Source organism: Pogona vitticeps, chromosome 3 (genome assembly GCF_051106095.1).
Source record: "Pogona vitticeps strain Pit_001003342236 chromosome 3, PviZW2.1, whole genome shotgun sequence".
Classification (NCBI taxonomy): domain Eukaryota; kingdom Metazoa; phylum Chordata; class Lepidosauria; order Squamata; family Agamidae; genus Pogona; species Pogona vitticeps.
This window is the reverse complement of record NC_135785.1, coordinates 43,961,537-43,985,034: the sequence shown is the minus strand read 5'-3', so window position 1 is coordinate 43,985,034 and position 23,498 is coordinate 43,961,537. Positions and strand designations below refer to the sequence as shown.

Genomic DNA, 23,498 nt, shown 5'->3' with positions numbered 1-23,498 from the left:
TCTAATTATTTTTGGAAAAAGTGTTTTATACATGGAAAAATACGATAATTTATCATAATACATATGGGGGGGAAATGCTGTTTAAAAATCCCTGTGCTTTGTCAGTTTGACTAGCTATTGTTACAAATTTTCCCAACCATAATAGAACACCCCCCCTTATTTTTTTACTTTATTGTAGACTGCAAACTTTGTTGCAGTCTAGTCAATGAGTGTTTATGGTCAGTATGCAGGAAAGTAAATAAGAGACTCCGCAAGTCAGTAATAGAAAAAATGGGAGTACATGTAAATAATACAGCAATCCTGTATCTAGGGATGTTTGGATGTTACAGGAACTCAACCACAATAGCTGTCACGTTGTATTTTGGTGTGTGTGTGTGAACGAGTATTTTGTATATTGCATTTATTTAGCTTAACTTAAATGATATAATGTATCAAGTCCATTCTGATTTATGGTAACCCTTTTCTGGATTTTCTAGATAGAGAATACTTAAAAGTGATTTTCCTTTTTATACTGAGATTTTGAGCTTGCCCGAGACCACACAGGCTAAACTCCCAACCTCTGACTGCAGCCAAATGCGTAACTCACTGCGCTATTAGCAAGCAGTTTAGCTGATACAGTTGATAAATAACATTACTGTAATCTCTTGATCATTTAAAAAAAAAACTTCCCACTTTGAAGAGATTCTCATGATACTTTGCCAGCCTGCCATTTATATGTGGATGTTGTCCTGTATCTTTTTGAATTAGCATTCTGCAATTGGGACCTGCAAAATGTTACAGTATCTGAAGTGCTTCATGTTCTGTCCCAGTCAGTTAGCTATTCCCTCTTCCAGGATGCTCTGTTGGGATTCCCTATACTATGTTTTGCATTTTCATCATGCTCAGTCCTCATTCAGCTGTTACAGTGGACCCTCTACTTACGGAATTAATCCGTATTGGAATGGTGTCTGCAAGTCGAAAAGTCTGTAGGTCGAATCTCCATTGACCTACAATGCATTGAAAACCGATTAATCCCATAACCGGCGGTTTTTATTCTATTTTTGTTCCATTTTGGGTTTTTTCTGGTCTGTAAGTCGATTCTCCGGCTGCAAGTCGAATCTAAATTTTGCAGCCAGAGAAGTCTGTAACTCGAAAAGTCTGTAAGTCGAGCCGTCTGTAAGTCGAGGGTCCACTGTATATAGCATAGGTTATTACTGCGAAAGAGAGACTTAGTGGGACAATCTACCACATATTAGGTCTTCTGCCCCCCCCCTTTCCCCAGGAATATTGTCTTTTCTGGTTGGTTTTGTATTGTCATTAGAGATGGCGGTATTTGAATATGAATATCCCCCACAGGTGCAGATAACGAGGGTCCAGCCCCCTTAGGACCATCCACTCGCAATTCTGCTACAGCTGCGAGTTCCGCACAACGTTCCTGTCACTCCGGAGCTCACAATGGATTAGCCACCCTTGGCAGAAGGTGGGATGACGAGCATGTCTGCCAGGTTGAAGAGTGGCTTGCTGATTGCGAGCTCAGGAGTGATATGAATGGCGTGCAGAGCTTGTGGCAGCGCCAGAATTGTGAGTGGATGGTCTGGCCCCAGGGGGATGGATCCTTGGATAATCAAATGCAAATGCCTCCATCTCTAATTGTCATATGTGAATGGTAGGATAAGCTCTTTGGCTCTAATGGGAGTTCAAGCTTGATTTCATTAAGCACCCACATGCCAGCTTTTCTTGCTTCTTTGCTCTCGCAGCAACCATAATACAGATCATGTGCTCACCTTCTAGGATCCTCTAGCACTGGGTAACACTACACGATGGAAATTTCTGTTGGAAATTGTGTGCAATGTATGTGTACTTCAACATTCATTTTTAAAAGTCAATAATTTCATATCTTCAAAACTCATTTGTGAATGTGGGTTTTTGTGCTTTTATATCCACAATTCAAATGCGAAGAAATGGCCCAGTGTTGCTGCACAATATAATGCTCACATTGCCAGCAGGAAAAAAGACAACAAAGTTTTACATAGGAAAGGGCATCCTGAATGTTGACGATACCAATGGCAGCAATCAAGATGGTCTACTGCAAGGGTCTCAAATATGCAGCCTGGGGGCCATTTGCGGACTGCTGGATGAGTTTGTGGCTCCTGCCTTGCCTGCCCCCCCCGAAACGCCCATGCGTCCTCTGCTGTCAAGAGTAAAAAAAGCGCCTCACCTTGCTTGCTGGTTGTCTCCCAAGACAGCGCCTCTTGCACCCTCCATCGAGAACTGCAGCCAGCCCGCCTGTCTGCCAGCGGGCAGGCTGCAGTTCCGGATGGAGGGTGCAAGAGGCGCTGTCTTGGGGAGAGCCAGTGAGCAAGGCCCACTGCCGGCCCTTTTCCCTGAGTGCCTGAGCTGCCGCTGACCGATGCCTGAGAGCAGAACTAGCTCCCAGCCTGTCCTCGAGTGCCTCCAAGCCACCAACAGCAGCTGCCACCACCTCTTCCAGGGAAGTGGCTCTCTCTCTCTTGGCACCCCCAGCACCAGCCCAGCCAGCAGCCGCCTCAGCACCTGGCGGTGTTTCTCCTCTTCCTCCTGCTTCAGCCGCCTTAGCTCTGGAGGCTGCCTGGGCTCGCCTTGCAAAGTTTGCTCTTCTGTCATGGTGGGGGTAGCTGCTGCTGCTGAGTGCACCTTTCTTGAGGGGGGGCCTCGGAGGAAGGTTGCCGGACCCCCCCCCTGTGTGTACATGTGCGCACACCGGGGGGGCACCCCATTCTGTTTAATTTCATGGGTACCGGTGGGGACTTCTCTCCTTTGGCAAGGCAAATTCTGTGAGGGCTTTTAAAAAATTTTATGTCATGCCCTCTTTCCCGCCCCCCCCCCGGGCTAGGCGGTCACTGGCACTCCCTCCTCTGCTTCTGCTGGTGGTGGTGGTAGTGAAGAAGGAGCTGGAGGGGGTCGTGGCCAGCAGCAAGGGCTTGCACACACTTCCTCCTCCTCGGAGCCCCAGCCGAGCTAAGGAAACTCCTAGGCGGCTTCCTCAGGCTCTTGCTCCGCTTGGTGGAAAATCTGATGTGGCCCAGCCTCACCCAGACTCTGCCTCCAGCAGCCCCCAGGTAAATTGAGTTTGAGACCCTTGGCCTACAAGATACCCTCTTCTCACTACTAGTCACACTTGTTGAAAAACAGAACTGACAATTGCTTTGTGTTTCGGTGAGAAGTGGTTAACTGATGAAAAAAGGAGTTGGCTTCAGGAATTTTCCCTTAGTATCACTTTGTGAATGATAACCAGAGGTTTTTTTAAAATTGAGTATCTTTATTTTTTATTTATTTTATTGAATTTCTACCCTGCCCATCTAGACTAAAGGTCTGTTCTGGGTGGCATTACAAGTTTCAAAACAGTTAAAACCAATAAACATACACTATAAATCCAAGATGGTAAGATGTGAATATAAGGTGCAGCAGGAGGGAAAGCCTGCTCAAATAGCCAGGTCTTGAGTTTGCTTCTGAAGACACCCAGAGGGAGCCAGGCGGATCTCCACGGGCAAGTTGTTCCAGAGGTGAAGGGCCACTGCCTTTAGGCAATCTGCATTGGCCTAATGCAGCCATTACTGTATATCTAAATAAATAGAAGCAATTACATTTTTTAAACAGGAAAATGTTTCTAGCACTTAAGACTGGCAAATTCTATTTTACAGAAGCTTTCAAAGACAAGTTCATTTCATCACTGAGTGAAATGTTGTATGCAAACCTAGCTAGCCAAGATAACTGAGAACTAGCGTAGCTGACATTAAGGCAGCAGAGGCTGTTTTGAATCCAAACCCCTGCAAATTTAAGAGATGCTAGAAATTACTGAAGACTACCCTGACCCTGACTTACCTTGGTGCAGGAATAGTGGTTCTGAGGGCTTCAAATGTAGCAAAATTCAGTTCTTCTAAATCCTTTTTTACTTTTCTGACAGCTGATCACAGCCAGCACAGCAACTGTGTGTGCATACAGTATCTTAGATCAGTGGTCCCCAACCATTTTGGGGGGTGCGCTGACACATGCCTGGATGGGTGTGGCACACTCATGGGTGTGGCGCACTCATGGGTGTGGCATGCATGCACACATGCACTCAGCACCCATCTGTGAACACACCTCGCCAATCCACAAATGCATCCGCACCACGCCCACTGTGTGGGAGGGCAGGAAATCTGTCTCCGTGGCCTGGTGCTGTGAAGCCCATGGACTGGGGGTTGGGGACTCCTGTCTTAGATTGATAGGCACAAGGACAATAACTCCGGTGCAAAAGGCTTCAACCAATTTCAAATCCACTACAGCTACATATTTTTGAGTCTGAATTGCACTGTCAGTTGATGATTATCTGTTTGAGCTTAGAATTCTAATCAGGAAGGGTATAAAGGACTGAAACGCAGAAAGTACAGTGTTCATCTCCTTTGTAATTAGTTTTGCTGTCCCTCCCGCCAACCGCCGAGAAAGAGAGCCAGAACCCGCCAGTTCCCCCACCCCAGAAGACATGACCTGGGGAATATAGAGGGAGATTTGAAAAGATCACTGAACCCAGGACTACCTTGGTAGGCAACCAGGGGGGTGGGGGTGGGAAGCGTGGGAAGTAGTAGAGGCAGGATATAAGAAGGGGGAAGGGGAGTTGCCAGTAGGCTGGGAGTGGATCTGGATGGGGAAGACTGAAAAACTACAAGTCCCCAAGGAAGAGGCAGATGCCAGGAGGAAGCAAGAACTCAACTCCAAACTTTCCTACTGGGGTGAGCGAGAAACTAAAGAGTGGCAGAGGAAATTAAGAGAGGAAAGAGAGAGAGTGGAAAGAGAATGAAGGGAGAGATTAGAATGGAAGATATGGGAGAATCAACAGAGGGAATTTCTGGAACCCCGTGACAGATGGGGGAACTCCCCCCCAAGTGCGACCATCCCCTTGTTGGAAGGAGAGGAGGGACTATTACTAAACCCTGACACCCCACCTGAATGGCCGGGACCCTGGAATAACCAGGGTGGTAACCCTTTCAAAATAGAAGATTGGAACCCCCCCCCCATCAGACCCGTTGTCGAAAGGGGAGAAGGATGGAATGCAATTGTTGATACTGGACTTTTGTTAAACACCCCAATAAATGTCACTCCTATTTCTAAGCTGAGGAGAGTTGGTGCTTTATTTAAAAAAGAAAAGGAGCTGGCTACTGAACCCTCAAACTAATAAAGTTTTTTAAAAAAAATTGTATTTATCCTTACATATTGAATTGTTACACTCTGTAATGAGCAGTGCCTGTGGAGATTTCTTAATAGCCATTTGTGTCTGAAAGCTACACTAGTTGCACAACAGGATTTCAACCAATGTGATTTTTGCTTCATTCCTTTATTTATTTATTTAGAGTTTTAGAGGTTATTTTAGAAATCTACACAAATCATACTTAAGATCTTAATCCTATTAGTGGAAAACTGTTGTGTGGTAATCATGGCCACAGAGTTCTACATACTGTATACTGGTAGTGTTCATTTATATGCAGATAAAGATGGCAGCATGAAACCAAAGGTTAATTATCCATTTTCCCTGTGGTCTGTTTACAAAACCTTCAAGCGGAGTGCAGCACATATAGCTTTGTCTGTAGTAAGGCTATATCACATGCTGAAATACTAATGTTTAAAGGCAGCACAATCTGTTAGTGGTTTTCATGACACTCAAAGCATCCATGTACCAAAAGAAGCAATTGCATTTCAATAGTACTATGGCTATACTGATGAAAATGGTTAATTCCTCTTTAGGTAGCCTCTGACATTGACCAAAGTGTTTTTAATTTTTCATGAAGGTGCAGTGACTGAAGAAAGATTATACAGGCACTTAGAAAAAATTATAAAAGTAACCTGATGTGACAGAAGTGTTATTAGACTTGGATTTCTATTAAGTCTAGTAAGCTCAAATGCTCATAAGAGTTCTCATTTACAGTCAAATCCTCCTGTCTAGTACAACATGACCATAGCATGCACCATTCTGGTTACTATGATAGTTCAGATTGCTCAGTACTGATTGACTGATGGGTTTAATGTATGAAATAATTATTTGTAGCATCTAGTAAATGCTAATACAGTATTTTTTAGTGTCCCTAGCTACTATAGTTAAGATCTTTGTACTCCTCTTTAACAGTGGAAGTTCAAACATTTGGGGAAAAAACAAAACAGTGTTCTGCAACAAGCTACTCCTAAAGAAGAGTTTGGAATTATTACTTGAAATGCATTATGTATAACTAGAAACATAAAACATAAATAAGTTGCTATCAACGTCAATTTTGAAAAGACCACACACTAAAAATTCTTCCCAGATCCCCTCATGTAAAGTTTCAGCAATAATGAATACAGTATATTTTGGGTTATTTTTTTTTAATAAAGCGATTTCATACCCCTTCCATTTGCATCATCATCTCTCTTATTTTTAAATAGCATATTCATTGAAACCTGTAGGCTGTGTCTTCCGTGACGGCGAGCGCCTTCAAACAGGCATGAGCGGCGAATAGCGAGATGGCAATTGCCTTCCCTTGCGAAAAGGCACGGGCTTTCAATAATAAATACTGTAAGTAATCGGCATCATACCAAGAAGATCTGGAAAACGGGAAGTTCCCGATCATGGAAAAAGTCAGGCAACATGACTACTGTATTCCATTCTGGAAGCTTTCCTGGACTCGGCTGCCGCATCTATTTCAACCCTATCTCAGCATGTCCAGCGACCTCGTCCCGTTGCTTTCATCAGCAGTGCAGGAGAAATTATTTTTTCTTTTAAGGACTTCTAGGAGTTTGCGGAGAGGGCGGTTCTGTCTTTTTTTAGATCCCGAGGTGGATCTCATCAGTGCAACGAAGCCGTGGTTCCAAGATAACACTTCGGTGTCTTGATACTGGCGTCGGTAGGTATCGAGCACGTTTCCCCCCCCCCCCCTTCCTACATCCCCGTAACATAAGAGGCAGGACTCCTTCGGTGGGACGGAACACGCCGAGCCACTTCCTTCACGATTCGCTTGCGTTAGCTGTTTCATCCGTCTCAAGTTTAGAGGACGAAACCCGCCGACCGCTAGAGGGCATCCTAACCCGGAACCCTGGTCGTATCCAAACAGGAAGGATAACGCGCACGCCTCTTCCTCTTCCGGGCTGTCCCTTTCAGGACCTGCTGTCAATAAAGTTTGATGTTGAAAACGAGCGGGGCGAGTTGAGGTGCGGTAGTTCTGCGCCTGCGCACTGGGGCAGCAGGTGTCGGCTGTTGTTGTTCGGTGGTAGTGGCGGCAAGATGGCGGCGCCCGGAGGCTCCGCTGCCGCCTCAGCGCTGAAGGGGTTAATTCAGCAATTCACCGCCATCACGGGTGAGGCGCGCGAAGACACGGAAATAATGTCGGGAGGCTTGAGGCCCTTTCCATCACCGGGATGGGGAGGAAGGGTGTGTGTGTAGACAGGACGGAGAACAGAAGGAGAGCGGGAGAAGGAAGCAGTGCCTGTGAGGGAGTTGGCGGGAGGCAGAAGGGAGAGCTCACGCAGACCCGCCGTGGGTCGGTGGGTGGGAGAGGCTTGTGCTGAAAATGGGATGTTGTGTGGAGGAACCGGAGAGGGGAGGGAAATGAAGTACGCGAGGCGATCATCACTAGATAGCTGGGGAAGAGGAGGGTGATGTGTCGGAAGAATTCTTTTGTTGCGAAAGGGAGGATGATGGTGGTAACGTGGGCACCCGTATACTTTGCCCGGAGACAGCGCGAAGGAGAGCGCTTAGAGCACCGCGGCATGACAGGCTCCAGGAGGGGAGTTCATTTCGAGACTTGATTGCTGCCTGTGGGACAAGGATGTGTAAGGCAGGCATCGGTCACCGGAAACCTCAAACCGTCTTATCGCATAACTTAGTGTTAAAGGAAAGCCGTCTTACTCCTTCTGTTGCTTTCTGTAAGACAAACTGAGTGCAGAGTTGAGTTAGTTACAGCTGACTAAACTATTGAGCAGAACGTCGTTTTTAAGGGGGGGGGGCTGATCACTGCATAAAGATGGGATCCCGCTTGCTGTGGATTGGACTCCAGTCATTCTCAACACAGGGGGCCTATGCGGCCCCCAGGCACATTTGAAGGGGGGGGGCACAGATTGGAAACCATCCTTCACACACCACCTTAGAAGGTTATGTGATTTATGCAATCCTGACTTGGGCTGTGTATTTGTGTTTATGGCTGTGGCCAAAAAAAGATTAAGACTGTACAATTGTCATTTGTAGGTTTTCCTAAATTATTCACTCTTAGCAGAGTTTTACAAGACAATGTTCTTACTCTGGATGCATAAAACAGAAGACTTGCTAAAGTGGAGTAGCAATTAGGAATCTGTGATGGTGTTGCTGGTTAATGGCAAAGTCTGTTTAATCCATCATTTTGTTTCTTAGAGTGACCCTAACCAGCCCTCTGCCAAAATCATTAATCTGTTTTGAAGCATAGGTAGTATTAATCAACCCTAGTTTATTGTGGTGTCTGATCATTGTGTACTTTGGATATGAAGGGTTTTTTTAGTGATAATGACTAGTTTTTAATGTACAGATTTATAGGAAATGTATCTAATCTTGCTTTTTAAAGAAAGAGTTAATTAAGGCCTGTTTTTTATAACAGTGCTGTAGGATAGCTCTCAGATATTTTGCCTGCATGAATCCATTTTGGACCATTAATGTCTAGATGTTCGACATGTAGATTTCAGAAAAAAGAATAATATTGGAGCACATTCCAAAAAAGCAATGTGGGTTCAGTTCTGATATCTCCATGTAGGGCTGGGAAAGGCACTGTGTAAAACTCTGAAGAGCTGCTACCTGTCAGTTTTGACAGTGCTAAGAAAGATAAAACAAAGGTCCAACTTGGTTTCAAGTCTCTCTTCATTTGTGGCTTTGGTTGCTAGAGTGTGAGGTAACTATATAAACTAAGCAGCCTACATTAAGAAAAAAACCTAGTGTTACAGGAGTAATGGATACCTAGATTTATGTAAAATCTTAATGGCTGTCTTATGATGTGAAGATGTGCTTCTTTTAGACAGTCCTGAACCTGGTGAACGTTTTGTGATCTTGCATACTAACTTTTTGAAGAACAGAATTGTTGTATTTTTCCCCTACCATTCATAGTTGTTAGATTTCTGTTAGATCAACTACTTAGCTCTCTGTCAACCTATCAAAATTAGAAAACCCTATATTTTTTTTCTGGCCTTAATTAGTGAGGTTCTTAATTGACTTTCAAAAGAGCAACAATAGATTAACACATTTAAAGCCACCTTAAATTTAAAGAATTTTAAAATAGCTGTTTTAAAATAAACTATAATGAAAAACACTACTTCAGATATGTAGCAGCAAATGCAGTAGGAACATTTTAGTTAAAAACCAGAGAAAGACTATGTGGTTTTAACTGAGAGAGGGAGCCAGATATATCTGTGTTCTGTAGAGCAGGGGTCCCCAACCCCCGGTCCGCGGCCCCGTGCCGGTCCCTGAGCTGCCTTGGACTGGGCCGCGGACAGGGATCACCGCCCCCGCCCACACGGGGGGGGTGTCGCGCTTGCTGGTGGGTATTTCGAGCTTGTGCGTGAGTGTGACATGCCCCCTCATGCTCATGTGTGACACACCCACCTCTTGGGTGAGCCCAGCCTTGAGTGGAGGGGAGGCGGCTTCACCATGGCGGCCTGCTCAACCCTGGAGGACCTCTAGCTGACGGGCAGAGCGCCTGAGACAGGCCTTTCCGGACGAGGGCTTCCGTGCCTTCTTGGCTGAGTATGCCACCGAGGTGGCGGCCCTGGAGCGCCAGCGGGTGCTGCAGACCAGCCAGGCCGGCCTCTGCCACCTCCTACCTCAATTTCTGCACCCCCTTCCCCCTTGGACTCCTCGCCTTCCCTGCAACCAGCAGCGGCTCAGCTCCTTGCGGCTGCCTGTTGGCAGCCACTGCTCTCTTCCACACTGCTTGGCCCCCAGCCACGAGGAGTTGAGCTGCCGCTGGTTGCAGGGAAGGCAGGGAGTCCAGGCTCATGACCGCCGCCACCAGATCTCTGTGATCACGATGGAAGGGGCAGCTGGTGGTCAACCTACTGGTCCTGGTGAGGCCCAGGCCGGGAGCCTTCGCCAGCGGCCAGGAGCAGGCCAGAGCCAGAGTGGAGGGCGATGACCTCAGGAAGGGAAGAGTCTGACTGGGTGAACTACAGTTCCCACGGACCACAGCGAGGCACACAGACTCCATCTGCCAGCAGGCCCGCTGGCATGCCCTCCCTTGTTGCTGGGCAATGTGGAGTACTCAGGGGCCAGCTTTTCCCCTGAGGGAGCGGGCAAGTCACTTCTGGGCGGGAAGGAAGCCCCCGGGGAGGGGAGGCGGCGCAGGGACACTCGGCAGGCTCCTTCCTGACTCTCCTCGCTGTGCAATCCCCAAAGAGCACGGCCTGGGGTGGCCCCGGCGGGGTGAGGCTGGAGCTGGCATGCTCCTGGGCCACCTCGCCCTCCATCACCTTTTCACTACAACGAGCGGGCCTGCGGGAACCAGACGAGGAATGCCTGGTCAAGCTCAGCTTCAGCCCAGACGAAGAGTTTGAGCAGGAGGAAGAGGAGTCCTCCGAGCCCATGGAGGTCGGTGCCTGAGCCCCTGCCCGCTTCCCCATTTCCCGACAAACACACACACCGGCTTTGCCTCCCTTGCCCACCCCATTGTCACTCCCGCGGAGCCCTGCATTCAAGGCGGAGAATGGGGAAGGGTTTCCCATCACTCTGCTATAGACGCCCCTACACGAAGGAATGCAGCAGCCAGGCCGAGTCGGGGTCACACTGCTCCATTCCTACAGGGACTAATAGTCCCCCCTCCCATTTGTGCATGCGCCTGTGTAAGGTGAACTACAGGCGCCATGGTGAAGCCGCCTCCCCTCCACTTAAGGCCGGGCTCGGGCAAGAGGTGGGTGTATCACGCATGAGCGCAAGGGGCATGTCACACATGCGCACAAGCGCGACACACCCACCCGTGAGCGCAGGGGTGCCCCCACCCCCCAACCAGTCCGCGCAGGGAACCAGCACCCCCGAACCGGTCCACGGTCCGAAAAACGTTGGGGAACACTGCTGTAGAGAAAGTTCTATAGAGTAGGAATAGTCACTGAGAAGGCTCTCTTTCTTGAGCATGGCCAGGGTAGGTCTTACTTTCCAAGCGTTGTTAGACTGCATTTCTCATCCTCCCATACCATTGGCTGTTCTAACTAGGGCTGGTTGGAATTGCAGTCCAATAACATCTGGAAGAGCGCATGTTCCTTTTTTCATCTTAGTAGTGATCCCAAAGATTATCTTTAAATGATGATAGCTTCATGTGATGTAGGCAGGTCTTCAGATATTTAGACCCAAGCCATTCAGGACATTAAAGGTCAGCAACAGGATTTTGAATTTGGACCAGAAATGTACTGGTTAAGTGTAGTGCGAACATGACTAGCCCAATTTAGGGGAAAAGGAGCCACATTCTGTACCAGCTGCAGTTCCTGAGCCATGTAAAGTCAGTCCATGCAATGGGTTCTACAGTTTTCTGAATATAACTAATGCAAATGCACCTGAAGGTAGGTCTGCTTTTCCTAGTTAGAATTGCAGCTAATTAGGGTAAGTATATCTAGTCTCAGTTATGTATGCCTTAGTTGTAGTCAGAATGCTGTAACCAAAGATTAAACTCACTTTTGCACAGAAATAGATAACCCTTGGTTTGTGAAGGGTTTTCCATAGGGAACAATATCAAAGTATGGGACAGCAGAGGGAGGCATTCTCTTGTTTGTATTTTAATGATCTATTACAGCAGATTAAGTCACCCTATTTTAATTGGTATGTGTTGTTCAGTCAATTATGCCAAAGTAGATTTCCCCGAGGAAGCCAGTGTTCCCTTGAAAACAGACGTTAGAGTTCCTAAGTGGTCATAGTATATCATGACCACTTAGGAACTCTAACGTCTGTCTTCAGACATTATATATGTAGGGAATACTGAGTATTTCTCTCTCTCTCTCTCTCTCTCTCTCTCTCCATATTTTTATCCCACCTTTTTTCTTAAAAAGAACCCAGTACAAATGTATGGTTCTGTGCTTAGTGTTATTCATTGACTAGCTCATGTAACTAGAACTTTCTGTTTGTCCTCATCCTTAGATGTCAGGGTGGACTAATACTACTCAAATTGTGTTGAATGAAAAATCTGGAATTAATTATACTGGCTGTACTCTAATTTCTTTTTTAGAATTCAAATGTACATTTTGGACAAAAAAGCAGCATAACTGTGTAATCTGATAATTTTGTAATTATAACTTGGTACTTTGTTACTTTTCTAGTGCTTATTTTTAAAAGTTATTGATGAAAAAAGAAATTCACAAAATGTCCCAGTACTCCACCTTCAGCTTCACAGCTCATGTACAGATGTCTTTACACTGCAATCTTTAGAACATTTTCCCCAAATTATAGCCAGTAGCTGAGTTTTTTAAAAATACAACTACTGTATAAATAATAATTAATTCATTTTGTCCCTATGAACATGGTTTAATTCTTAAATCATTATGTATGATTTGGTATAGCTTTAGTACAAAATAAGTGTGGAAGAGCTGGACTTTTTCAAAAAAAAGTACAATGTCTGCTATTATATTCCATCTTCTGCTGTGTACTTTTAAGTACTGTATATCCTTTCCTCTCTTTCTTGTGTGTTCCTGTGTCTGCATTGGCTCTCTACAGAGGCCCAAATATTCCTTTGCTAATACATTTGAAGAATGATGGGTTATAAAATACCACATTTTCTACTGGATCTCTCAAAGTGTGAAAGATTTGCCTAGTAGAATTGTAGCTTGTTTGCTATGGATCCCTTAGGTCAGTGGTGTCGAACTGTGGCCCTCCAGATGTTCTTGGCCTTCAACTCCCAGAAATCCTGGCCAGCAGAGGTGGTGGTGAAGGCTTCTGGGAGTTGAAGTCCAAGAACATCTGGAGGGCCACAGTTCGACACCACTGCCTTAGGTACACAGCTGTGAGATCATGAATTACAAGCTACCACCATAAGTAGTAATGGCCAGCATCCTGTTGGTTTTTTTCCCCACAAGGAGAAAGACTCAGCATCTTATTGAGGATGATGAAAGAGGTGCTTGTCAATTTTATGCCATGTCGTAGATAATATCAAGGAGTTGGCATTAAAGTCATTAAAGTAGGCCCATTGAATCAATGGAAATTTAGTGAATCAGCTTCTCTGTAACTTCAGTTGATTCACTTGGATCTACTCTAACTGTGACTTGCTAGAGTAGGCTCCTTTGAATCAATGGGATCTAAGGAGGAATTGACTTAACCAATCCCCATTGATTCAATGGGTCTACTCTAATGCAATTTACTGTGTTAACAGGATTTTGGCCAATGTTTTGAGGCAAAAAACAACTATATTCCTATGTTCTGCATCTTAAAAATGTTTATAAAAGGTGTATAATTTAGTAATGAAAGAAAACTTGTGTCATAGGTTAGAGATCCTTCTCTGAAGAACAGTGGTTTTGTTTTCAGTGATAGGAAAGAACTGACAAGGATTAAGACAAGCATATGTTGCAATTTAGAAGATATTGTCTCCCTTCTCCTCAGCCAGTCAGGAAAAGTATCTTTTGGGAAGAATTCTCAGTTGGGAGGTAGAAATCTTTGCAGTATGTACGGTATCTCACTTCTTCCCACTGAAAAGAAAAAAAATGTGCAAATATGGTTTCTTTGATTTGATGTGGTTTCTTAATGAGATTAATCTTTCCACATTTCAGTGTGTATTCATCTGCATAATCCAAAGTCTCAGGTATAATGTGAATATAAAATATAAAAATGTGAAGCATGTATTACAGTACATGTTTTGTATTTCTACCCCAGATATATCAGTGACATGATTAAATTGAGAAACTCTAAATTAGAGAACATTGCTGTACTCATAAACTCAGTTGGAAGCAAATCTGGTTGAGTCAATAAGACTTATTATGATGATTGAAAGAATACATTTTTAACATTAGAAAGTTACTTCTAAAAATCCATTCATTCTCATTACAGTGACAAAAATGTTATTGGATATTTACTTACAAGCAAGATGGATTGTGGAAGTTGCTGTTGCTAATTGATCCTGCTTCCAGTTGTGCATCTGTATGTGCCCAGCACCTTAGCAGTTAACTGCAGCAAGTTCCACACATTTTCTTGTACACATGTAAATGTCCAAAAGGATTTTTCCAGTGTTTAAAAAGTAAATCATTGTCACTACTCTTTAGTGTTGATTTTTTAAAAACTGTCATTGCTTGTTCCGCTGCTCTTTTGTTTTACTTTGCAGTTCTTTAAAAGTAAACCTTAACATTTTCTAAATAATAACATAACACTTGAAATGTTAGTGTTTAAGTGCCTTGGAAATGAATACAGTGTTTTTTAGAAGTAACTTCTGAAATTAACTAGAAAATAAAGCATATTGCATCAAGAAAAATAACTTTGATGCTACTGACTACATTTTTTGGAAATTTAAAATAGTTATAGGTAACTAAGTTACTTGTAATTTATTGCTTATAAGCTTGAGTTTACCTGTTTATAGTTGGTGGAAATCAGGTGGTGCATTTACTCTTACATGTTCTGGAATATAGTATAGAGCTAGGGACCCTTTGTATCCAGGTAAAGAGGCAATATCTCAGTGAGGCACTACATTTACTTACCTATTTAGTGTTGCTTAGTGTATTAGAAAAGTCAGTTTCAGTTATTCCTGATTATTTAACAGAAAAGAATTTGTGGAGGAAGTAAGAAGCCATGTGTAAACAAAAGAGGATTTATTTATTTATTTATTGGTTCCGTTATCACTATGAATAATTAGGTCAAAAGAAAATGGAGTTATAGTCCAGAAGCCACACATTTTAATTTAATGCAGTAGATAACTAGTATTTGTGTTAATTATGGTACTGACCTGCCTCACTTGAGACCTTCGGCATACACAGAGGACTTGGGGAAGTTCAAGCAGTGTCAAACTTAGTAGCATACAAAAGATGCAGAAATCTTTCATGCTGCTTTGCTTTCTCCAGAGCTGAAGATAACATGAAATGCTTGCACACTCCCCATATTTGCTGTAGTTTTCAGAAAGCAGGATCTCATATTTGGAGTAGGTAGAAGCTTGGGCAGGAGAATCTCTATGCTTGTTATGCATCCTGGCAAGGTGGAGACATGACAGATTGTCAGGGTAACAGTGGCTGTGGGAACCTGTTCAGAGAATTGATGGATGATGGTCATGCCTCCTTGTATCTTTGGGCATTTCATGCTGTGCGTGGGGAGAGGAAGTGTATTGGAATGCTCCTTAATGTTGGTTGGATTTGCTTATACTCTCACATTTAATTATACAGAGGAAGTAAGGGCAATCTAATGCTGTTTCAGAATTTCTTAATATGTATAGCACCTTGTTTCAATTGTTTTTTTCTTCAAAATCATAAAATGTATAGTAGAAATGTATAATATTCGTAGTTTTCAGGAAATAGAAACTTGGATTTTCTCAGTCACTTTGCATGGTCTTTGATCTGTATTCTTAAGATGTGTTTTAACTGATTTTTCTTTGTATTTTAGGTGCCAGTGAAAGTGTAGGCAAACATATGCTTGAAGCATGCAACAATAATCTGGAAATGGCTGTAACTATGTTCCTTGATGGTGGAGGCATAGCTGAGGAACCCAGCACTAGTTCTGCAAGTGTATCAAACCTTCGACCTCATACAGAGTATGTAACTTTGTGAACAACCATAAAATAAATTATTTGTTGTAAAATTTGTCAATGACAGATCTTGTTAAATATTATAGATGTGCATAGGTTCTTATGCGAAATACCTTCCATTTTGGTTGTTATAGGTTTTTCGGGCTGTTTGGCCATGTTCTGGAGGTTTTTCTTCTTAATATTCCACCTAATGTTTCTGGTGTTGTAGACACCAGAGCACAGACAAAGTTCTAACTCCTGCCCTCTGAAGATGCCAGCCACAGTGATGAAACATTAGGAAGAAAAACCTCCAGAACACAGCCAAATAGTCCGAAAAACCTACAACAAAACCATTGGACCTCGACTGTGAAGGCCTTCAAGAATACACCTCCCATTTTATTATTACTTTAGTAATTTGGTTTAACAGTTCTTTTTCTAGTAAGAGTAGGCAGGATATTACATTTGCTGCTGTTATTCTCATCTTCACTGTCCTGTTAAAGATTTGGAATCTTTATTAATATGGAAATAAATGTGTAAACATCACATCCAAGCAGTGGAAAAATATAAAGAAATAAGCGGAGCCAGATTTTTGCCAATACTGTATATACACTCACATTTTCTTCAGTTGTATTATCACAAGTTTGTACCTTGTTCATAGCCCGCCCACCTTCTTTGTAAAAGTCTGAGCAACCGCACCTGACATATTTGTGCACCTACAAGTGTGGTAGGGCTTTTTCGGATATAGGTGGATGGTTCTTAGTTCCTATTTTTCTTTGAACAAATTATTTGTTTGCTTGGCTTTATCAAAGAAAAAGCCCAAGTAACATCAGAACATTTATTCCTACTTTGTTAAGACAAATGGTGAAGTGTTTTGCTTATTAATATTTTTAAATTGGTTATTTAGTTCCCATGTACATTTGGATGGATTGGTTTCTTGTTCATGCAGAAAAGACTAAAAAATAATTAGTATATTGTCCCTTCATTTGCTGCTAGGGCAAGTAGTTTTACTGTACGCTGTGTAGTGCCTCAAATTTCTGTTAAGGAAAGGTGGAGTATAAATAAATCTGCTTGTTTGTTTTAATATTATGAGGAGTATCAAAATGCTATTTCTAGAGCCCTGCTATGAGTAGAAGATACCAAAAGCCACATCTTACAAAAATGTCAACATTCCAGAAATTCTTGTGTTAGTTAAATTCCTTAATGTAGTGTAGAGAATTTCTTAATATATATGCTGAAATGTATAAATACTACTAGATTTTGATTTGCTTATTTGTACATAGTTAATATAGTCTTCCCCAGTTCTCCTTCCCCAGTATTGTGTAGCTAGCCACACTAAAAGTCTGGCTTGAGGTATAAAGCCCTGCTGTCAGTCTCTGCTCTGTAGGGTTTCGTTTACCTGCTATATGCAGTGCCTTTCTGACAACATTGCTACTTCTTCTTCATGGTCTCTGTGAATGCACACTAATGGGTTAATCCGCGCTTGCATGGAGCAGCCTCGGAACTTTCTAGCTGGAGCACATAGTGCCGCAACCTCCCCCATGCCGGCTATAACTCCGCCCCCAGCATCGAGTGCCTCAGTTCCTTTTCTACTGCCGCTGTAGCAGGTTTGTTAGGAACTTTGTGTTTGAATACTAAAACTTACCTTCCCCTTGACCTCCCTTGCTTGTTTCTAGATTGTTGACCTTTCTTCAGTGACTGTGAGTGACCTGCAATAATAAAACAAACGGATAATTGTAAATTTGCGTTAATTAGAGGTTTATGGTTTATGGCCTCTTCAAGAGGTGCGAGGTCTGTTCAAACAAGATTCCTCTTTCCAACGGGCATTCCCATTGTTTGTTCTGCCTGGGGGAGGAACACCAACCAGCGTTGTGTACCTTTTGTAAAAACTTTACAAAGCTGGCTTTGAAGCTGCGCTTGCAACGCCTGAAGTCTTTTCTCTGGGAAAAGTCTCTTTTGCCTTCCCAAGGGCCAGTGATGGATTCCCCCAAGGCTTCCCAGCCTTCTCCGGCAACCTCACCTGAGGCAGCGCTCCACAAAGGGGGAAAGCCGCTTCCAAAACCAAGACTGCCCTCGGGCTCAAGGGCAATGGCAGCAGCATCCACCCATTTGCAATCTTCATCTTCAGGTTCGAAGAAAAAGAGAAAGGTGGCTAAGGCTGCTAAGGCTGCTGAGAGCTTGGCACCGAGGCCAAAGGTATCCCAGCAACATACGGTAGCCCTAGCTTTGCCCTTGGGAGAAGAAGACGGCCCCCTGCAGCTCTCCCCATCTGTCAGTGATAATTCCTGACTGGGGTAACACCTCTTTGAAGGTTGTTGAACTGGTGTGGAACAGCCCTCATTCATCAATGGGTTCATTTACACAGCAGCCTGCAGCTTCACCTCAGCTACTGACCCCGGCAGAGGCTCCTAAAAAAACGACCCATAAGACCCAACACCTGGAGCTGACTGAGTCGCAGGAACCCTGTGGCTGACAGGTGGATCTGAGAGGTTTTCCTGCTCGTTGAGGCCGCTGGCATTATGTTGACTACCCGGGGTTGTATCACGCAGACGAGTTCGAGCGGGATCCATCCTTTTCTCCAGCGCCCTATCATATTGACTCATATTTTTGGTATCGGTGCTGTGAGCCCTATCCGCAACCCTTTGTGACGCCACTTCGTCCATATTATGCTTGGTATCACTTTGAGCCACAAGCCGAGGAAGGCTATATTCCTCCACCTTGGAAAAGAGGTGCGCCCTCGAGCTCGGCAAAGCATCCACGTGTAACATCGGACCCGCAGTTAGCCCGATCAACATGCTTTGTCCCTCCGGCTGACCTCGAGGCTGATCTCGATCGAGCTCATGCCAAGGAAGGCTTCTCTCCAAATCAACAGGAGGACTTACCTTATTATCAGAGGGGGAGGAAGAATCTCCAACCAGTCTTCCTACACCAATATCGGATTTCGCAAACAGTCATCCTCCATCGCCATCAGAGGATTTTTCTTTGTATTCCCAAGTGATTCATAGGATTGTGAAGGTCCTCGAACTCAAAGTTGAGATACCTGCATCAAAAAAGACAGATAAGGTATTTGAAGACATTGCACAGGACCAAACTTCACCTGTTCATCTTGGTTTCATCCCTTCCTTTTCTGATCTTATGTAGGATGCTTGGGCTAAACCCTCCACTTATCAGATTCCAAGGAGGGCCAAACATTTATATAAGCTTTATGGGACCGAGGCCAATTGCCTCTTGAAGCACCCTCTTCCGAACTCGTTTATGGCAGACAGCACACAGAACAGAGCTCAGAATCGTTCAATCACTTCTCCCTCCAATAAAGAAGATCGTAAACTGGACATTCTTGGCTGACGAATTTATTCTCTTGCTTCCTTTGTCCTTCATGTAGCCAATTATTCCGCAGCCATGGGCGCTTATCATTGCCACTTGTGGAATTTGGCACTGCCCATTCTGCAGGTGGCTCCTGAGGAGGTTCATAGCCAGGGCACCTCATATCACCAGGAGGCCATGGGGCTCACATGGCACGAGCGCACTGCTGCCCGTCATGCTTTGGAAGCAGGTTCCAAACAATTGGCCACTGCCATCTCTTTGCGGCGACATGCTTGGCTAAGATCTGCCAACATATCAGAAGATGCCAGGGCATGGATCGAGGACCTGCTGTTTGATGTAGGACTTTTTGATCAGAAAATTGATGATACAGTATTCTTAATAACCTACTCAAGCTCTGGAAGACGGCATAGCCATTTGCGGCACAACAACCTCGCTCAAGGGGTACCTGGGGCCGCTCTTACCAGCCTAGAGCATACCAGGATCGTCAAAGGCCCCACGCCCAGGGTTACCAACCAGCACCTCGTAGGCAAGTGGGCAGGCAGCACCCTCGCCAACAAAACCGCAGACAGGACTACAGAACCAAGCAGTCTCTTTAATGCACCTGACTTCTCTATCATTGACCAATCAGTCCGTTTGGCCCCTTTTCTTTCCAATTGGTGTTCCATCACGTCTGATACTTGGGTACTTTCTATCATAGCCACCACTATGCCATTGAATTCAATATGCCCCCTGTCACAGGCCAATTTAAAGCCATCCCTCCCTCTCCCCCTTTGGAAGATGAAATTCAGGCCCTATTACAGAAAAATGCCATTAGGCCTTTACATCCTCCTGATATTTCAACAGGCTTCTACTCTGGGTATTTTACCATCCCCAAGAAGGATGAAGGCCTGCCGCCCATCCTTGTCCTTCAAGGCCTGAATTCTTTTATTACTTCACGTAGATTCCATATGGTTTCCCTGGACTCTGTTATCCACATGTTACGTCCAGGAGATTGGTTTACCGTGATTGACCTGAAAGATGCTTACTTCCATATTAGTATCCGGTCAGACCATTGACACTTTCTCAGGTTTTCAGTAGGAGGCACAACCTATGAATTTAAAGCTCTTCCCTTTGGCTTGTCCACTGCACCCCGAGTGTTCACTAAATGTCTAGCTCCAGTTGTGGATCACTTACGTCTCTTGGGGATCACTGTTTACCCATATTTGGATGACTGGCTCCTAGCCGCTGAATCCAAATTACAAGCTTGTAGATAGACGTCTTTGACCCTGTGTCTCTTGTCGGCGTTAGGTCTGAGGGTCAACATGGAGAAGTCGACTTTGCAACCTACATAACGTGTAAATTATATAGATATTTAGATGCTACCTTGGGGCGAGCTTTTCTCCTCAAGAACAAGATTGTGAAAATACATGGTTTGTTATGCTCCTTTTCTTCAGGTGCATTGATCCCGGCCCTATAGGTCCAGCTACTTCTGGGGTTAACGGCATCTACCACAGCTGTGGTACAGCATGCTCGACTAAAAATGCTGTCTCTTCAAGCCTGGTTTCTGTCACTCTCTTGAACATCTCATGACCACTCATCCACGTTGCTCCAGGTTACACCAGAGCTTGCCGCACAACTAGACTGGTGGAGATCCCCCCAACCTACGGATAGGAAGACCCTTTGGCCTCTTGATCCCGATGGTTCAGTTAACTGTGGATGCCAGCTCGTCAGGCTGGGGGGCTTATCTACACCACCATGCTGTCCACAGCCACTGGTCCACGATAGAAGCTGGCCTTCATATCGGTGTACTGGAGCTCCTAGCAATTACCAAAGCCTTTCGGGCCTTCAAGCCCCTACTCTGCGGTCGGGTGGTCCAGGTGGCATCAGATGATACCACAGCAGTTTATTATATAAACAATCAGGGCTGCACTCATTCATTACGCCTTCTGTTTCACACTGTCGACCTTTGGGAATGGTGTTATGTTTGCCACATTTATCCAGTGGCTGTACATTTGACTGGCAAGGACAATTCCACAGCAGACCATCTGAGCAGACTACAGTCCTGCTCCCACGAGTAGGCTCTCAATGATGCCATCTTTCGCCATTTCTGTCGACGATGGGGGACTCCAGATATAGATGTTTTCGCATCTGGAACCAACAAGAAGTGTGCCAAGTTCTGCTCCTGAGCCGGCATTAGCCACAACTCTCTGGGGGACACCTTCTTGATGGATTGGTCATGTGGCCTCCTTTACATGTTTCCACCTGTTCCCCTTATTCAAAGGGCCGTTGTTCAAATCTGACAAGATACTTATAGCCCCTTGGTGGTCTCGTCAGCCATGGTTCTCGATCCTGTTCTTGAGAACCTCAGAATACATCAGGCTGCAGTTGGTCCCTCATCTACTGTCTCGAGACAAGGGTTGGATTTTTCATCCAGACCTCGAGTCCCTCCACCTGACAGCTTGGAGGCTTCCCCAACTGTAGCAGACATGCTCAATTATGCTCACAAACCTTCTACCACCTTGACCTACTCTTATAAATGGAAGGCATTCTGTCAATTCACATCAAGATGACATTTGCCTACTAATCCAACCTCTCTAGATGCACTCCTTTAGTTTCTCCTCCACCTGTTTTGCCTGGGACTGGTCCATTCTACCTTCAAGGTCTACATAGCAGCCATCGTAGCCCATCAACCTCCATCTTCTCCAGCCATGCTCTTCCGCCATCCTACCTTGAAGCAATTTCTCCGAGGTTTGAAAAATACGCACCCTGCCTATAGACCACTAACACGACGGCTTATGAGGCCTCCCTTTGAGCCCTTAGCACCTGCATCACTCCGCTTCCTAACTTTCAAGACTGCCTTTCTCCTGGCAATAACCTCAGCTCACAGGGCTGGAGAACTGGCTGCATTAAGAGCAGATCCTCCTTTTCTGAAATTTCACCCAGACCCTACGACCAGACCTTACCTTCCTTCCTAAGGTATCTTCTGCCTTCCACTTAAACCACCCAATTGTGCTTCCTGCTTTCTTTCCCGCACCAACTTCACTGCTTCAGACAGTTCTGCACTCTCTGGACATGAAGTGTGCTCTATCCTGTTATGTACACTGCACATCCACTTTTCATTCCTCATAACGACTCTTCTTCACCTTTGCTGGCCCCTCCATGGGAGCACTGGCTTCCTCTCAGACCATCTCTAGATGAATAGTCCACACCATCCAACTTGCCTATGACTTAGCAGAAACTCCTCTTCCAGGACCAGTGAGAGCTCACTCTACTAGAGCTGTAGCATCCTCAACGGCCTTTCTCTGTGGAGTGGACATTGCAGACATCTGCCGAGCAACCACATGGGCCACTCCGTCTACCTTCATCTCCCATTACTGCCTGGATGTCTGAGCGAAGGCTGAGGCTGTGGTAAGTCAAGCTGTCCTGGCTTCTGCACTTTTGTGATGTCCCTCCTTCTGGTAAGTGAGCTTACTGGTCACCCATTAGTGTGCATTCACAGAGACCATTAAGAAGAAAAAGAGGTTACTTACCTGTAACTCTGGTTCTTCGAGTGGTCATCTGTGAATTCACACTCCCCACCCATCCTCCCTGCTGTCCGTCACGTGTGCCATTGCATTCTGGGTAGTGGCAGTTGTTTCCTTCGAACTGAGGCACTCGATGCTGGGGGCGGGGTTATAGCTAGCGTGGGTGAGGTCCCGGCACCATGTGCTCGAGCTAGAAAGTTCCGAGGCTCCTCCACGCAAGCGCGGATTAACCCATTAGTGTGAATTCACAGATGACCACTCGAAGAACCAGAGTTACAGGTAAATAACCTCTTTTTCTTTTATCTATTGGAAACATATTCATTCTAACAGTACAATTAAAATTTGATGTTATCTGATTAGCGTTAGATTAGGCATCATTCAGTCTCGAGAGACTATGGTAATGTGCTCTGAATAGAGGATTTGGAACAGCATCTAGTGTGGCTGAGGAGGCCAATTCAAGAGTGACAATCTCTTCCACACTGAATACAAATACAACCTGTTCCCCCTCCAGCTCCCTGATTTTGCTGGTTTCGGGACTGCCTTTTTCTATCTAATTAGCATATGAAATGCTGTACTGTTTAAACTTAATTGGAGACACAAAGTAATCGACTTTGATTGGATAGTTATAGCCTTTTCTAGCACTGACATGCAGTGTAGTATTTGTGGTCATGTTTCAGCAGCTCTGTGTCTTTAATCTTTTAGGGATGAAGTAAGAGCCCCTATTCCTCAAAAGCAAGAAATTCTGGTTGAACCTGAGCCTTTATTTGGTGGTAAGTGAACTCTATTTTAATCTTCTCTGCATGTGGTAATAACTGAGAAAGCTGCCTGGATTCTGACTAGCTGTCATCCCTTTTTCTTCTATAGAGCTGCAAAATGTGATCTTATAGTACTGAACTTTATATGCAACAGTTTATTCCCAGCCTTGGGCTCGTTGTGCTCAATAAAAATAATTATTTCCATACATAAATTGGTAAACCTAAAAATATGTTTCATATACTGTGTAGGTTCTAAGCTTCTGTTATTCCCATTT

General features: G+C 44.7%; 1 protein-coding gene and 1 long non-coding RNA gene across 2 annotated transcripts in view; one reads left to right on the top strand and one right to left on the bottom strand.

The window, feature by feature from the left end:
- Positions 1-3,256: 3,256 nt before the first annotated feature.
- LOC140706007 (uncharacterized) lies at positions 3,257-7,203 on the bottom strand. Its single transcript, XR_012085683.2, has 2 exons — positions 6,559-7,203; positions 3,257-3,580 (listed from the first exon to the last, which is right to left on the bottom strand). It is a non-coding gene; the product is annotated as an uncharacterized LOC140706007 (long non-coding RNA).
- The window catches only part of UBXN7 (UBX domain protein 7), a 36,760-nt gene continuing 20,446 nt past the window's right edge, over positions 7,185-23,498 (top strand). The window contains exons 1-3 of the mRNA XM_020786418.3: positions 7,185-7,316; positions 15,524-15,671; positions 23,171-23,238. Coding sequence (XP_020642077.2) covers positions 7,244-7,316; positions 15,524-15,671; positions 23,171-23,238 — 289 coding nt within the window. The 5' untranslated portion in view covers positions 7,185-7,243. The remainder of the gene's footprint in view (positions 7,317-15,523; positions 15,672-23,170; positions 23,239-23,498) is intronic.